The sequence below is a fragment of the Eptesicus fuscus genome, chromosome 22, assembly GCF_027574615.1.
Source record: "Eptesicus fuscus isolate TK198812 chromosome 22, DD_ASM_mEF_20220401, whole genome shotgun sequence".
Taxonomy (NCBI): domain Eukaryota; kingdom Metazoa; phylum Chordata; class Mammalia; order Chiroptera; family Vespertilionidae; genus Eptesicus; species Eptesicus fuscus.
In genome coordinates this window covers 5,916,169-5,933,636 of record NC_072494.1, presented here as the reverse complement: position 1 = coordinate 5,933,636, position 17,468 = coordinate 5,916,169, and the positions used below count along the sequence as shown (strand labels likewise).

The 17,468-nt window shown below is 53.6% G+C and overlaps 1 protein-coding gene across 1 annotated transcript; it reads right to left on the bottom strand.

Moving 5' to 3' along the window:
* Positions 1-677: 677 nt before the first annotated feature.
* Positions 678-12,656, bottom strand: SYPL2 (synaptophysin like 2). Its single transcript, XM_008147114.3, has 6 exons — positions 12,404-12,656; positions 12,172-12,246; positions 5,563-5,687; positions 4,353-4,554; positions 2,829-3,020; positions 678-1,506 (listed from the first exon to the last, which is right to left on the bottom strand). Exons 1-6 carry the CDS (start codon positions 12,458-12,460, stop codon positions 1,360-1,362), a joined length of 798 nt encoding a protein of 265 aa, XP_008145336.2. The 5' UTR covers positions 12,461-12,656; the 3' UTR covers positions 678-1,359.
* Between the last annotated feature and the right edge of the window lie 4,812 nt (positions 12,657-17,468).

Sequence of the window (17,468 nt, the reverse complement as noted above, 5' to 3'; positions counted from 1 at the left end):
GAGCCGGGTGGGGGACGGGTGGCCCTTACCCTGTGGGCACTGTGTCTTAGGCTCCGGGGTTCAGAGAGGGACTGAAGGAGGTATCAGGAAGAGGAGGCACCCCAAAGACAAACATGGAACTGGGTCCCGAAATGAAGAAGCACCAATAGCATCGGCCTGCCTTGGGCGGGGTCGGGGGACAGGGCCTGGGAGAGATGAGGCCGGAGGGCAAAGGGCGAGGGCACGTCCATTTGTAAGGTGAGAAGGGGAAGTATGAAAGAGGGGCCAGGAAGGAGGGGGGCGGGGCAGAGAATGAAGAAGAAGTGGGCCCATCCATCCATGTCCTGGGTCCGGGGCAACGTGGCCTCATGAATGGTCCTTTGGGCCTTGCCAAAGCCCTTGTCTGGCCCCACAGGAATGAAAGGAAGGCCTGGCCAGACTTGGAAAAGGACCTTGAATGCCTCAGACCCAAGGGGGCGGGGGATGGGCAGAGAGGTTGCGGGAAGGGCTGAGGTGGAGGTGCCCTTAGACCCCTCAGGTTGTGTCCCAAGTGTGAGACCAAGCCCCAGAGGGAGGTCAGGGAGGAAAGTAAGGAGTTGAAGGCCAGTGTGAGTTCAGAGAGTTGGTGGGAAGAGCCCCAGCCTGGGCGGGGGGACTGGGGGAATAGAAGAAACTGACTCCCCAGCAAGTTTCCTGGCTTTAGTTTCTTGAATTCCAATGCAGTTGCAATGTGTCTGCTCCCCACTGAGTCTAAGGCATCGGGACCCTCTGAAGGCTGTTTGCCAGGCTGCGGGGCCTCCCCGCTCACACCTGGTGGGCTCAGTGGGCAGCAGAGGCCAGAGGAGAGCGGGGAGCACACGCTGAGCCAGGGCTCTGTGGCGAGCAGTGCAGGCACGAGGCCTAGATGGCAGCCATGGAAGAGGGGTCTCTAAAGCACTGGTGGGCCCTCCATGCAAGGGACCAGGAAGAAGGCTGCCAGCCAACTTCCCCGCCCCCCACTTTTATTGAAGCTGGACAGGTTGGTAGAGGTGGCTGCTAGGGACCAGTCTCAGGACTCTGGTCTCCTGCCTCCAACCCCCGCCTGCAGCAGAGGCTGTGGGGGTCCCTACGGCCCTAGGTGAGGTGCCTGGGTCCGGGCAGGAGACAAGAAGCACTGAGTTCCTGCCGTGGGGGCGCTCCGGCAGAGGAGGGACAGGAAGCCACCGGGAGGGCTGCCCAGGTTTCCGACAGCTGCTGCCTGCCCACCCATGGATGACTTCTCAGAGCTCAGAGCCCAGAGGGGCGGGGGAGGGGGGCTGGAGGAGCAGGAAGAGGGAGGTCCTGGGAGCCGAGGTGGTCGAAGAGGTGCGTCCTGTTCGGGAGTGGCCAGGTGGGGGCTGCTTACTGCTTCTCCACGGCTCCCTGCTCGGCTGTGCTCTCGGGGCCGGGGCCTTGGCCCTGGTCCTGGCCCTGCCCGTGCCACGGGGTCTCCTTGAACACGAACCAACAGTTCCCGGCCCACAGGAAGAAGTTGATGAAGCCGAAGAGCTGCAAAGGCATCGGGGGAGCTTGTGAGAAGAGTGCGGGGGCATCGTGGGAACCGGGAGGGGAGTACCTGTGGAGGGGGCCGATGGGGAGAGGTACGGAGGGCCACGAAAACTAACGGAAAACCGGATATTGAGACAGAGTTCAAGGCCATCACTCACTAAGGGGTTCTCTGGTGAACGTGGCTAACTCTGTGTACAGATGCCCCCAGCTGTGGCTTGGTCCCTAGGAGACTCTGGCCCCTGGAGTGGAGCACACTGTGCAAAGCACAGCAAGGAGCACGGTCCTTGTCGCTCTTCCCACCGCACAGGTACACACGGGACCCAGGTCCCAGGGCCTTCCGTGGGGTGGGTGTGGCCAGAGCTGTCCAAGGTGCTCCTTGCCTCGGCCGGAGGCCCGGCCAGGGACCCAGCCAGGGCTATCTTCCAATACTTATTCACAATATTTAAAAACCTAGCAGCAGGAAGCATTTAGGGGGAAGTGTACTGACGCCTGCAGTTAACTTTGAAATGCATTAAAAATAAGACAGGTTGATAGATGGAGAGAGGCGGGCAGATACGTGATAAAGCAAGTCTAGTCAAATGTCCCTGGTACAGGCTTGGCGATGGGTACGTGGGTGTTCGTTGTAAACTTCTCTCAGCGCTGCTGTCTGCAGGAGGGTTTTACAATAAAATGTCAGGGCGGGGTGAATCCTATCCGCAGGGTTCCAGCAAGGTCTAGAAGACTCCCTGTGGTGCCAGATGGGGAGGCTCAGGCCATTGTCCGGGTAGGGCTGAGGGGGCTGGGATGACAGGGGACATTGGAAAAGCCTGAGGCCTCAGCTATTTACCAACTGATAGGAAAATATGTCAACGTTATAAAAACTGGGATGGCCCAAAATGTGCATGCCAGCCGGACCCGCCACGGCCCAAAGCCCTTCCCCAGCCTGGAGGTCTGAGCCGCTCACTCTGGGTCTGGGCTCCCCCTTCACACACACACACACACACACACACACACACACACACACACACACCCTGGAAAGAGGCAGGAGAAATGGGGCATGCGAGCCTGGAGGTGGGGTGAGGGAGGGGGAAGGGGAAGGCAGCAGCGGCAGGAGGAGGAAGGGACAGGAGGCTAGGTGCTCTCGGGTTCTCCCCGTCCCCGGATGTCTTCCCAGGGTCAGCTCGAAGCCAGCAGCCAGCGTCAGGCGCAGGGGGCACTGACCCCGGGTGTAGGGGACACCAGCTGTGGGGACACCCTCTGTTCTCAGAACTTGCTCTTAGGGCAGCCCTGGGCAGTGGGATGGTGCTGCCTCCCCCAGACCCCCTGGGGGCCGCAGGTCTCACCACGGAGAGATTGGCCAGCCCCATGGAGGGGGTGGCCCCGGCACTGCACACGGCGTCCTCTCCGTGGCACACGGACATGGCCACGGTCAGGCTCGAGGGCCGCGTGGCCCCCTTGACGTCGGTCAGGCCCTTGCCCCAGGCCGCGGCGGCCACCAGCCAGAAGAAGGTGAAGGAGACGGTCACACAGAAGTCCTGGAGGAGCAGAGGGACAGGACACGCAGTCACACCCGGGGACTCCCACTTTTTGTCCTCTTGCTCTAACGCACGGGGATCCTGGGGCCCCGGGACAGCTCCCCTTCCATCTGCCCAGAGCCTCCGGGAGCCCGGATGGTCTTGGAAACTCTTTCCCTGTCACCAACCGAAGGGATCCCGCCACCGGGACTACCCCCGCCCCCCAGGCCCTCACACCAAGCTCAGGGAACAGTGTGTCGAGGCATCTGCTGGTCAGTGTCACCCCGAAACCCACACGTCTTCAACTCCCCACTCTCCCTTCCCTGCATTTCCTTAAAAATGTTCAAAAACACTTTTCCCTTTTTAAACTTATTTTTCAGTCGCGGTTGGCATACAACATTGTATTAGCTTCGGGAATACAACAAATGTGGACAGCCTAGCTGTTCCATCCATCAACCTCTGCTCAGCTGCGCTGGCGGCAGAGGGGCACCCCTCCCCCCGCACACCTGGGCTTCGGAGAAAGTGAAGGGGGAGAATATTAATACTAGCTAACACTTAGCGAGGCTAACCATACACCAGACGCTTTTTTGAAAGTGCTCACTTTAAAAATATATATATACTAGAGGCCCGATGCATGAAGATTCATGCAAGAATGGGCCTTCCTTCCCCTGGCTGCTGGTACCGCCTTCACTCTGGCCCAGAGCCGCCTTTCCGCCTTCCCGCCTTCCCATGCTGCCCAGAGGCCTGGAGCAGATGGGGTGATGCAGAACACCTGCGTCATCACCATGGCGATGATGCAAGTGTCCCACCCCGCTCCTGGCCGTTCAGCGCCCGCATATGCAAACTAACTTGCCATCTTTGTTGGGTTAATTTGCATACTCACTCCTGATTGGCTGGTGGGTGTCGTGAAGGTATGGTCAATTAGCATGTTACTCTTTTATTAGATATATATATATATATATATATATATATATATATATATATTGATTGATTGGAAAGGGAGAGAGAGATAGAAACATCAATGATGAGAGATAATCATTGATCGGGGGCCTTCCACACACCCCATCCCGGGGACAGAGCCCGCAACCCAGGAATCGTGTGCCCTGACCAGGAATCGAACTGTGACCTCCCGGTTCATAGGTCGCCGCTCAACCACTGAGCCAGGCCGGCTGGGCCAGAGCCCGCTTCCTGATGCTATTGAGCCTCCGGGGAGGAGACCAGGCGATGATGGGAGGTTGGTGGGAGCCTCAGTACCTGAAGGGGCCACCAGCTGGCAGGTGCCAGGGTCCCAGGGAGCCACCAGCTCCCCCCCCCCCGCCAGCCTCCCCCCAGCCTCCCGGCCGGCCCACTCACCGCCAGTGGGAAGCGCCTGTCCTCGGCGTAGAGGCCGTGGAAGCGCAGGTAGAAGACGAGCGCGGCCATGGTATAGAAGAAGGAGAAGATGCCCAGCGTCACGAAGAACTCGGCGGGGGCGGAGAAGTCCCCCAGCAGGTTCATGGTCTTGGAGGTGGACTCGTCGTCACAGAGCGGCATCTCATACTGGACCCGGTTCAACCTGCAGTGCGGGGGGGCGGGGGGGGGGCAGTCCTGAGCTGGCCATCCTGCCCGGGGTGGTCTGTGCTCTCCTCACGCTCCACTCTTCCGGAGCCAAGAAGCGGGTGTGGCGGGAGGGATGCCACCTCATCCTCATCCTGGGGTTCTGGTCCAACCCTGCCCCCGCTCAGCCGCACCCACACTCAGCCACGCGGCCCAGATCCGGTGACTGCGCTTCCCGAGTCTCCAGGGCCCTTTAGGCCGCGACCCAGTATCTATCGTCCATCTGCTTCTGGGAGCCAAGCCCCAGGTCAGCTCCTCGCGGCCCCGGGGAGGGCACCGGCCACGGTGGCACGTGGATGCCCGACTACCCCACTCCCAGGCCTCCTGTGGGCCCCGGTGAGACAGACAAAGCAGAACACGCACATCCTAGTCTAGACAAGAGGCCGTTCATCTAACGCGGCTGCTGCTACTAGAAACGCCTGGAAAGGTGGCCCTGTCCCCACTGTCCTCCGGACACCTGGCTCCCCCTTCCTCCCTCCTGGGTCCACGGGGCTCCCTGTAACCCCCACACCAGCTCTTCGGGGTCTAAGTGCTAACACGCTCCCTTCCCTTCAAGGCAGGGAGGAGGCTCTGAGGGGCAGCGAGAGGCGCCCCGGCTCCTGTCACCTCCACGCCAGGCCGCGGGGGTCCTTGCGGTGGCTGTCATTACCCACCATGGCTATCTGTGGACGGGGACGGGGTTACAACCCTGGTCTGGCTGACTCCCCTGGCGTTTTTCTCTGGTCGGTGTGTCTGAAATTCCTAAAGGGCAGGAAGGACCCCGGTCTGGAGTGACACCCCACGAGATGGGAGAGGAAGAGGCCTGGCCGGTCAGGGACGGGGGCTAGAGTGACACCCCACGAGATGGGAGAGGAAGAGGCCTGGCCGGTCAGGAGCGGGGGCTGGAGTGACACCCCACGAGATGGGAGAGGAAGAGGCCTGGCCGGTCAGGGGCGGGGGCCGTGCGGGCCCCACCAGCGCTGCTCACCTGAAGGGATAGCCGAACAAGACGATGATGGAGCTCACATCCTTGGCTTCGTTGTTGCAGCGGACCATGGCTCCTGTCTCCCCGCTGTAGGAGCCGCAGCACCCGAAGGCGAAAATAGCAAAGAGCTGAGGGAGAGGGAGCCCTTTGAGTCAGAGGCCTCAGCAGGCCGGCCGAGGTCTAGCCCTCCCAAACCACCCTCTGACTAAGCGGCGCTGATATGGGGGGGGGGTGTCGGGGGGTTCCCTTTAACCAAGTCCCCCTAGGGAGACCAGGTCTTCCGTTGGTCTTGCAGCCTCTGGTGCTGTGTTCACCGCACAGGGTGCCGGGCCCAACAGCCAAATGCATAAGGCGTCTGGGAGGCAAGAGAGAAGAAGTGAGGGTTCCCACATCTCCCCATTGGATGTGACGTCGGGGGACCGGCCACCCGTAGCCTTCTTAAGATGATGGCGAGCACAGAGCGATTTAGGCTTTTGGAAACTTCTGGCTCAAAGCTGGCCTTGACTTTCCTCCCCAAGGGAGAGGCACCTGGAAATAGATTCGCCTGCTCTAACCACAGTGGGGCCCACTCGGAGTTCTCCCCATTTCTTCTTTGAAGCCGTCACTGAATCGTTACCCTGTGGCTAACTTCCTGCCAGTGGAGGCGGAACTGAAGGGGACAGCCTCGGCCTTGGCCTTCAGAGGGGCCAGGCGGGCAGAGCTGGCTGGGGTGGTGCTGAGGGTGCTGGCTCCATCCAGCAGAGAAAAGCAGCTTCCACTTGCCTTCCCAGCCTCCTGCCGCCCTGGTGGTGGTGCCTCCCGGTGTAGGCGGTGGATGCTGCCATTTCTCAGGGTTAAGAACCCGAGGTGCTTCAGGCAACGTGAATTGTGTTCTTCTCACTGGACTGAACCTCCGAGTCTTACGTGAAATGAAATGACCTCATCCCATGATTTTTTTTTTTCCTTTTTTAAAAATTTCTTGATTTGAGAGAGAGAAAGAAACACCGATTTGTTGTGCCACTTACTTATCCATTCATCGGTTGCTTCTTGTACGGGCCCTGACCGGGAATGGAACACAACCTGGGCGTGTCGGGATGACACTCTAACCAACTGAGCTCCCCGGCCAGGGCCGTGGTTTTAGAATCTCCTTCTGGAGGAACAAACTTCGATCAGGAAAGGTGAGAAACTGGAACCTCATCCTCCCACATCATCGGCTCAGCCCCGTTTCCTCGGCCTGCTCGTGGCGTCATCGTTCTAATTACGCAGGGAGCGCGTTCTGTGGATGGTCCGTGTTCTGTACGTTTCTCTCTGACTCGTGTCTGGGACATTGAGCGCCTAGAAGACAGCTAATCTGCGCTGGAAACAAGAGTGACGTGCGCATTGTCTGGCTAGTGCCCCGATGGCGTGGCGGCGGAGAGGCCTGGCCTAGGCGTCTAGAACCCTGGCCCCGTCACAAATTAGCTGGTGACCTCCCTCTGCTCTCCGAGTCTCGGTGTCCTCGCCTGCAGAGTGAGGGGTTTGGAGGAGGTCGGCTGGAGGCCTTTCCAACTCTGCCGTCCTCTCGCTGGCTGAGGGGAAGGCTGTCGCCAGCAGCTGCGCCCGGCCCAGGGCAATGCCTGACGCCAGGGCCCCGCCCGGCACCACCTGGCCTGGCACAGCCTCTCCAAGATGGAGCCACTGATCCCCCTTTTAAATGTCACGATGGGCACCTCTCTTTCTAGGAGGTTTAGTTCAGACAAACAAGACTTGTCTCCACTTCAGCAACAACAACAACAGGGCAGGAGGCAGTACAGCCCCTCTCTCCCCAGTGCCTGAGCACCGCCTCCTCCGAATGAAACTTCCGGCTGCTCCAGAGCCCGGTGCCCATCTTCCTGCCGGACTCGCCCACGTCTCTGCGTCATCCCCTTCACCTCCTCCAAGTCGCCGCCCGGGTGTCCCCGCGGAACTTGTCTCGGAGGCATTCTCTAACCTTCTGTCAGCTCTGTGGCTCCCTGAGTCCTCTGAGCAGTTTCTTTATTCCTCTCAGCTTCTGATGTCCAACTGGACACATTAGGGCGTCGTGTTCTAGAAAGCGCAGCACAAACGGGTGTGTTTTTACCCATTGGCTGTTCCGTCAGCGAAGGGCCCCTGTGGGTTCCCTGGGAATGGAGGCCCAGTCTTCCGAACTTGGGGCAACGGAACGGGCAGTGAGGAAACCTTCTCTTCACCAGCATTCTCTCGGCGGGCCGTCCTGGCACCGTCAGAAAGGTGACATTTACTAAGCATCTACTATCTACCAGGAATTGCTCCAGGCACTAACACTTAGGCAGTGAACAAACAGTAGCTGCTAGCCCAGTATGCCTGTTTAAATTAAAATGAATTAAAATGAAATAAAATTTAAAACAGTTGCTCAGTCACACTAGCCACATCTCAAGGGCGCAGGGGCCACATGTGACCAGCAGGTGCCACACTGGACGGCACGTCATCGAATGCTTCCATTGTCACCGAAAGGTCTGCTGTGTCGAGGTGACAACCTGGAGGTCCTGACAGTCCTGAACCCTGACTTACGATTCTTTGCTGGGCAAAATATACCCACAATACCTTTCACCTTAACTGAATTCTCTTCTATGCTGATTCTCTGACAGTCGGGAATCCAAACACCTTCTATACCCCTTCATTAACCAGAATATGTGATTAAGTCTGCACGCCGCAGTCAGTGCTGCCAGGTGACAGACGGTTTGCTGTAGGAGTGGAGGAAGGGAGAACTTGCGGGAGAATCGCACAGGTTCACAGAGCAGCTGAGCAAAAAGGATCTCGGAGATTATCGGGCGCCGCGGTCTCATTTCACGGAGGTGGAAACTCAAGTCCCGGGAGATTAAGTGACTTGCCCAAGGTCACATTTAGCCGATGCGAAAGCCGAGCTTAGAACTTACATATCCTGCGTCCCTGCCCAGTGCTCTTTCTACTGCGTTCATTCATTCATTCATTCATCGACAAGTAGTCATGGAGCATCTGCTTGGTGCCAGGCGCCGGAGACATAAAGATAAATAAGACTCTGCCTGCTCGCAAGAGTTTACACCAGAAAGGGGAGAGTCATGCTCAAACACACAAACAAAACCCCTGCATCGCAGAGCGACTGAGGCTGGAGAGAGAGGCCTCTGCCAAGTGCAGGGAGGACGGCACGGAGCAGAGAGAGACGCCCTCTCCTCCTTTCGGCGCCTGTGTAGCTTTCTGCCCTAACTGTGCCAGGTGCCTGAGCCACAGGGATGGCGGGAAGGACCGAAACCACCCCTGCCACCGAAAACGAGGCTCTGAGTTGAGCCGATTGGTCATAAAGACCAGGAACCAAGGAGAGATGGAGTTCCTGAGACAAGTGGGGGGGGGAGGTCTCTGGAGTTCTGGTGCCAACCGTACACTGCCCGCCACCTCCCCCTCCTCCGGAGCGATGCGGAGGAACCCTCCAGATTAAGGATGAAGCTCCCCTCTGGTGCTCACGTGCTTGTCGGGGATACTCCCGGGCCCGTCCTGAGAACACGGACATGTTCTCCCCCAAATCCTACTCCCACCATCACCTCCTTGGCGTCATGGACTCACGTTCCCACACTTACTGAAACCAGAGACCCCAGAGCCAAGTAAGTGGCTGTGGCACCTCCAAGGTGAAGTATAGATCCGGGGCACCCCCAGTTGACAATAATGTGACTTCTTACGGCAACAGTGACTCAGCGATCCAGGAAATCCTTTTGTACCTCACCCTCAGAGCGAGGACTCGGCAGTGACGTTTGAACAATCTCACCAAAGGACAGGTCTAGCTGACAGTCTGCTTAAGGGGGGGAGTTAGAGGACAGGGAGGTCGGGAACAGGAGGGAAGGGAACACCCCTCAGACCGCCAGGCTCACGCGGTCTTCCTGAATGCTCGAGGCTTTACAGATACCACCTCCTGCAGTCCTCCCCGGCAGCCCACAGGACACCGCGCCCTCCCTGATAGACAGGACACCGAGGCCCCCGAGGTTTCACCACTCACGCTACGTTCCACAGCTAGGAAGCAGAGGAGACCGGATTTAAACCAAAGCCCACCTAACCTCAAAGTCTGCTTTATCTTATTTTATTTTTGCCTTTTTCTTTAAGAAAACAAAACAAAAAAACTAGTTCTCCAACAATTGGTCTATGCCCATATTATTTCATTAGTTTAGTATAGACTTAGCGAGACCAGAATTGGAATTGAGGTGAGATTAGTTAATTTTTGAATTTTCAAGACACACTAATTAAAAAAAATAGTATTACTTTTTTCTCACCAGGATTACAGTAAAACCTTTGCTTTTGATAATAATGACAACAAAAGTTTTCAATTATCAAGATTTGTGGCGGTTTTTGTCCCCTCCCCCCCCCCCCCTTTTCTAGTCAGGAGCATTTGATCCCTCCAAGCAGGAAACGAGTGAAAAATCCCAAATGACATTTTCACTGTCATTTCTGGTGCTGGCTCCTAAGTGCTTTTACGTTAGCTCATCTGCAGAGGCTCAAGGCAATGAAACGCATGCTCCGAGGATGGCAGCAAAAGCAAGCCAAGTCTCCTTAAGACGCTGCTGGTCCAATGAAGGCTAACTCTTAGGGATGAGTGCAGCCTTTATAGGAATGTTGCGGGTGTTGGGGGCAAGGGGCGGGGAAAGGCTGGGGACCAGGAGAGAAGGTTGAAGAAGGGCGCTTTGCAGAAAACCCCCTCGGAAGATGCTTCCCTGGTCTGGTGACCTCACTGTGTCCCCCGTCCCTTGACAGTCTTTCTCACATCTCCTCAGACCCATTTGTCTAGTTTAGTGATAAAGTTGTGCTCTTACATTCCAGGCTGTGCTCCTCTGGATCACAGAGATCACTAAGGCTGAAGGGCCCCCTAGCTCTGGATGGCAGTCACATAGAACCCTAATATCATGCTTATATGGCCCCCTCCCGTACACAGTGGGGCGTCAGAACAGGAAGGGAGGAGGCGAAGGAGCTCAGTCAGCAGTCTGTCCAATTGCTCCTGAGGCAGCAGGGAGAGCGGAAAGTCCCCACCGGGGCCCAGAGTTTGCACTTGGAAGCGCCCCAGGCTGGCCCGGAGCCCCAGTCAGGGTCTCGGATATCCACAGATAACCCCAAGTGCACCAGTGCCCCTGAGTTCCAGATTTGATGCTTCTCGTCCAAACGATGACTTAGGAATCGGTGACACGGTGCTATCTCCTGTCTTCAGTGAGTTAAAAGCCCTTCAGAACTCAATCCTCCTCCGGGTTAACGGTAACTTACTCCCTAGCTGACTTCTGTGCTGAAAGCACATTGATCCGTTACGCACACACCATGTGGTGTGTGGATCGTCCAACTGAAATCTCTCCTGTGACAGTACACTAAATGCTCCCAACACGTCTCCATGATTGGAGAGAGTGGCTGCACCTGTCCACATTCCTTACTTAGACCCAGCAGGCCTTGGGCACTGGGAAGGACAGAGAGCACAACGGGGCCTCAAAGGACCAGTGAAGCAGGGCGACTGTATTTGCCCTGGACCGTTATGGGGGAAACTGAGGCCCTGGGCAGGTGAATTCTCCAAGGTCACAGGGTGAGTCTAATGAAGGGCACTATTCTAGCACGCCAACCCACTGAGAGCAGAAGGGGACTCTAGGGTTGTTGTGATCAACATTGGACGAATGTTGGAAACTGAAGTCCAGAGAAGTGACTTGCCCAAGGTCACATGGCTGAAAAGGCAGGTCCAGATCTGGAAAGCAGGGCCCCAGCTTCCCAGCATAATGGTCTATATCAGTGGTCGGCAAACCACGGCTCGAGAGCCACATGCGGCTCTTTGGCCCCTTGAGTGTGGCTCTTCCACAAAATGCCATGGCCCGGGCGAGTCTATTTTGAAGAAGTGGCGTTAGAAGAAGTTTAAGTTTAAAAAATGTGGCTCTCCAAAGAAATTTCAATCGTTGTACTGTTGGTATTTGGCTCTGTGGACTCATGGGTTTGCCGACCACTGGTCTGTATTATTCTACAAGCCACATTTTAGCCACACTGAGGTTTTTATTCTATCTTATTTTTTTCTTTTATTTAGTCCTGGAGTCATAAACTCCATTCATTCATTCATTCATTCATCCACTCCCGGTTACAGGAACCCAGATTACCCCAGTGATCTCAACAGGGCCCCCGCCAGCCGGGACCCTGCCCCCTGAGTGCACCTGCAGGCCCAGCCAGGTCCCGGTGGGTTTGGGTGCAGATGGTTTCCATCCTCTGCCTCCCTCCCTCCTCTGCCCTCCGTGGCACTCCTCCTCTCATCCCCCTTGCCCTCCCCCGCTCCCGCCACGGCGGAGTGGTATGTGCAGGATCAGAGTTCTGGAAAGGTTACACTCGGGTCCTCTTGCCCCGGTGAAATGTGAGCGCCTTGGGCACAGGCTCCGTGCACATAGAAGGACCGAATCCCAGACTCCGCATGCCTCGCTGCTCACCCTCCTGCCACCGAGCGCTGGGCAAGCAACCCCAGCCCGCCCCTCCCCCGCCCACCTGTCGCTGCCCCCACCCCTCCGCGGGCTGCTGGCCGCAGGACCTCCCCTCCGCCCCCTCCGCCCCCACTCCGGCCACATTGCTTCGGGTCAGCGTCACGGCCCAGGCTCCCGAAATAGCCCCGCGGCTCGGGCAGCAGCTCACCCACTGGAGGACTTTGATGAAGCCCAGCGGCTCCTCCAGCCGCCGCCAGCGCAGCCCCGCGAACAGCTGGTCCACCTGCGAGGACAGGGAGGTCCAGGGCTCAGGGCATGGGGGACCCCGGGGAAAGCGCTGGCCCCCCTTCTCCTACCCACGCCCAGGAGAGGGAGAAGGATAAGGGCCCCAGCACACAGGCGGAGGAGGGCGGTGAGAGCCCCGGGGGCACGCGGAGTACCTGCTGGCGCGGCGACTTGTCCGCTGGGCGGCTCGCTGCGGTCTCCGTGGAGGACATGCTGGCGCAGCGGGGCCCGGGCGCTGCGCGGGGGCTCGGCTCCCTCGCGCAGAGGCTGCGGGGTCCGCGGTCGGGCAGGGGGCCGCTGACCAGCGGGGGACGCGAGCGGTGGCGGAGCGCGAGCAGCCCGCGGGGGCCCGGGATCCAGGCTGGCGGGGTGGGTCGCCGGCGCTCGCCGAGGTCGCGGCCGCTGCGCTGCCCCTCCGGCTGCAGAAAGCCCCCGAGGCCGATTCAAACTCCTGTCAAACTCGCCAGCGAACTTGGCCGCCCAGTCACGTGGCGCGCGCTAGGGAACCCTCCTCCCGCCCCCTGCGCCCCTTTTGCAGCCCGCAGGGCTCCTTAAAGGGACCTGTGGCTTCTACAGGCAGTTTGGCCGAAAGGGGCTCAAGGTCTTTACCAGAAGCTCAGCGCCGGACGCAAGGGAGAACACCGCGGCCACTCCAACCCACCACCCACGTCGGAAACTAGTTGGGAGCTCTGGGGCGCACGGGCTCCTCGCTCATCTTTCTCTGTTTCCCTGGATTTGGAGCCTTTTTTTTTTTTTTTTCCTTTTTCTCCATCACCATACCCAGAACCTAAAGGATTTTGATAAGGCATTATCAAAGCTGCAATCTAAATCTGAGGTTCTAAGCCTTACGCTTAACAAAGCGCTCGCTTCCAAAATCTTGGAGAGCCGGTGCAGACGAAAAGGGCAACAGGATACAAATTGCTCATTTTTCATTCTGTCTAGTTAGACGTTGCTTTAATTTTTTTTTAAACAACAAAATGCACGCGTATGCCATGATTTAAAAGTTATTAATCTTTTAAAAGTATAAACTCGATCTCCTTTAAAATAGCCATCACGATTTACATGAGAGTGAAAACCAAGTCTGAGGACCAGGGGGCTCAAGTGATGTAATTTGTGCTGAAAAGTTGGCGTTCTTGCATTATGACCGACCTTAAATCGGCCCCTAACTTCCGGAAAGTGTCCGGCAGAAGCCCCAAATGAGCAGTCAAGAATTTTACACTCTCGGGTTCCTGGATCGTAAATGGAAGCAGTGAACGGTGAAGTGATCTGTCCAAGGTCACTGAGGGAGCCAGTGGGTGGGGCCAGCACCATGACCCTCCTCCTCACAGTCATTCTTGAGGTTCCCTCTGGTACCTCAGAATGACTGCTTTTTGAACAAACATTTAGCTACTCATCAATTCATGCCCCACTGAGTAAGTGCCTTCTCAAGGCTGGGGTAGGAGGGAGTGGCTGGGGTTAGGTCGCCTGGACTTAAGGAAACTTCCCCAGATTGGCAGGCAAATCTAGGCTAAATAAGGAACTGAGTCCCCATGCAGTTTTTATTTTTATTGATTTGAGAGAGAGAGAGAGAGAGAGAGAGAGAGAGAGAATCAGTGATGAGAGAGAATCATTGATTGGCTGCCTCCTGCAGGCTCCCCACTGGGGATTGAGCTTGCAACCCTGGCGGGGTCCGAGGTCGGGCAGGAATCAAACCATGATCTCCTGGTTCATAGGTCGACACTAAACCACCAGCCAGGCCCAATCCAGTTTTTAATAAATTGTTCCACAGTTTTAGGTTCCTTTTCCACGGAATAGGGATAATCATTTCTGTCCTACTTACTTGCACAAGGTCATCATGAGGATTAAGTGGTGCGATGTGTGTAAATGCCCACACTACACAAATATGAAATAGCATTTATTCCCAGTGTCTACAAAATGTGCATACAGAATATAACACAAGCAGAAAAGAGTCAGAATAGACAGCAAAAATCCACACACCCACCAACCAGCCTTGTTAACACTTAGCCTTGTCTCAAATCCATTCTTCCTACATGAAACAAAAATTGCATATAAAATTAAAGCCCTTCATATCATTCTCTCCCTCTCTCCTTCCTCCCAGAAGTAACCACTGTCCTCTTTTGAATTTGTTTTTATTAGCCACATGCATATTTTAATACTTTTACTATATATATATATATATATATATATATATGTAACTATATCTAGAAACAACACATAGAAATTTACAATTTTCCTAATTGTTTTGAACTTTATCTAAATTTTACGCTTTAGGTAACCCTCTTTAATTTGCAAGAATCAAGGCTAGTTAAACCTCCCAATATCCTTACAAAAAATCGTTGCTTATTTAAAAATAGTCTTACAAAATGTAAAATAAACATCATGTACAAGGCGAGGCAGCCAAATCTGAAAGACTTTTTATGTAAATAATAAACTGTAGGTGTTAGAGATAAATGTGGATAGTTGGATTTGAGGGACCCAATATTTAGAAAGAGTAAAGGGACCTAGGTTAGATTGATTTAATTTATAAAATTCTCCATATAAGTATATTTCCTGACATCTGATACAAAGTGACCAACAATGACTTTGGCTAACAAATCTGAGCATTTCCAATATTTACTGGGCTATTAACTTTACCAAACTATTTCACTTACTTCCAGTGGAACTGCAAGGCTTCTAATCTATACATAGGAAAGTATCACATTTTATTGTAACATAGTTTAGAACTCTGTGATGCATCTCTAAAATTACTATGGCAGCTTTTAATTAGGGGATAATTTTACTTTTTTTTTTTTGCAAAAAATGTGCAATAAAGTACCAAGTCATCTGAGAGCTCTCGTTCTGTGGGTGAATATAGAACTTTCATTATTGGCCAAACAATCTGCATTTTTTTCAAGAGGAAACAGTCCTTCTTACCTCTCAGTATTTCACCTAAAGAGATTGTAACCAAGAAAATTCTATGTTACAAAGACAAAAAATAAACCCACAAAGGCAATTGGCTAGTATGTTTATAGCAATCAATAAATACTTGTTTATTTACTCAATGAATATTCCTAAGGCATCTACTATATACCAGCTGTTAGGATGAATAAGACACAGCACTGGTCCTCAAAGAACTCACATGTTAATCACTTTGCTTTAAAAAGTTTATTTCTTTTTATTGTCGTAAAATGCACATAACATAAAATTTACCATATTAATCATATTTAGGTGTACAGTTCAGTAGCATTAAGTACATTAACACTGTTGTGCAACCACCACCACACTCCATCTCCAGAACTTTGTCATCATCCCCATACTGAGATTTGTACCCATTAATTCCCCCCACCCCTTCTTCCCTTGCCCCAGGTAACCGCCATTCTACTTTCTGTCTCTATAAATCTGACTAGTTTAGGTAATTCACACATAATAGTTGTCCTTTGTGTCTGGCTTATTTGACTTAGCATAATGTCTTCAAGCTTCATCCAAGTTGTAGCATGTATCAGAATTTCATTCCTTTTTAAGGCTGAACAAGCATAGTGAACTGAACTACATAACATTTTCCCTTGTATGTACATACCATATTTTCTTTATCCCCATATTTACTTTACTTTTTTAAACAGTTCACCTTCCATTTTATTTATTTCAAAGAGATACCACGAGGTTTTCAAAATTACTTTAAAAATATATTTTATTGATTTCAGAGAGGAAGGGAGAGGAAGGGAGAGGGGGAGAAAGAAACATCAATGATGAGAGAGAATCATTGATCTGCTGCCTCCTGCAGGCCCTCTACTGAGGATCGAGCAGAAACCGAGGCAGGTGCCCTGACTGGGAATCCAACCATGACCTCCTGGTTCATGGGTTAACACACAACCCCTGAGCCATGCCAGCAGGCTTACTGGTTTCTATAGTTGGGTAGTGTCTCCAGTCCACCCTGGCTATTCTGCCACAATTTATTTTGCTCCAGGTCCTATGTGCTTAGCTCTCCAGGATGTTTGTATTCCTTACTCAGTTTCTGAATTTAGCTAATATTTTACTACATTCCTTTCCTTTCTGTCTTCTATGGCTCCTATATTATTTTTTTCAGGGGGTCACCTGGTACAACTCTATTTTTTAAAAAAATGAGATCTATTCCTCTTTCTAAAAATGTTATCCTATATAATAAAAGGGTAATATGCAAATTGACCCTAACAGCAGAAAGACCAGAATGACAGGTCGCTACGATGCACACTGACCACCAGGGGGCACTCAACGCAGGAGCTGCCCCTGGTGGTCAGTGCGCTCCCACAGGGGGAGCTCCGCTCAGCCACAAGCCGGTCTCATGGCTGTGAGTGCAGCGCTGGTGGTGGGAGCCTCTCCCGCATCCTAGGCAGCGCTAAGGATGTCTGACTGATGGCTTAGGCCCGCTTCCCCAGGAGAGCAGGCCTAAGCCAGCAGGTGGACATCCCCCAAGGGGTCCCAGACTGCAAGAGGGCGCAGGCCAGGCTGAGGGACACCCTCCCAAATGCACAAAGTTTTGTACACTGGACCTCTAGTTTATTTATATTTTTAATCTTCACGGGAGGATATTTTCCCCATTGATTTCTAGAAAGAATGGAAGGGAGGGAGAGAGAGAGGAAGAGAGGTGAGAGAGAGAGACATCAATTGGTTGCCTCCCTACCGGGGTTGGGAATCTGCAACAGAGGTATGTACCCTTTACCAGGAATCTAACCTGTGAACCTTTGGTCCGTGGGCGATGCTCTAATCACTGAGTCAAAATGGCCCGGGCTGGTCCAACTCTTAATGAAGCAATTGTTTATTGAATTGAATATGGACAAGAAACTAAACGAGGTGCTGGATTTTTATGTCATAAAGTTCCACTTTCTTGGGGGAGAAAACAAGGTATCTCTTCTTACCCACAATCAACTACCTGCAGCTCCCCTTCAGTTATAATATATGGACACAAACATTTACCCAGAAAGGATTCCACATTCGTGTAATTTTGAGAGACATTTATGATACATTCACTACCATTATATAGAGCACCTTGCATCTCTGGGTGTTCAGGAAATACTATGCTTGAGTACCTATATAAATAGTTACTATATATTAATTTCCAATGAACTTCTAAACAGCAAGCATAGTAAACTGAAGGAACACTTTTCAATAAGCCACATTAGTTAACCAGAAACCCAAAGGATACCCTGAGAAATGTAACAGATCTCCGACAAGTGCTATTGGAATTTCTCCTCAGTTTTTTTTATT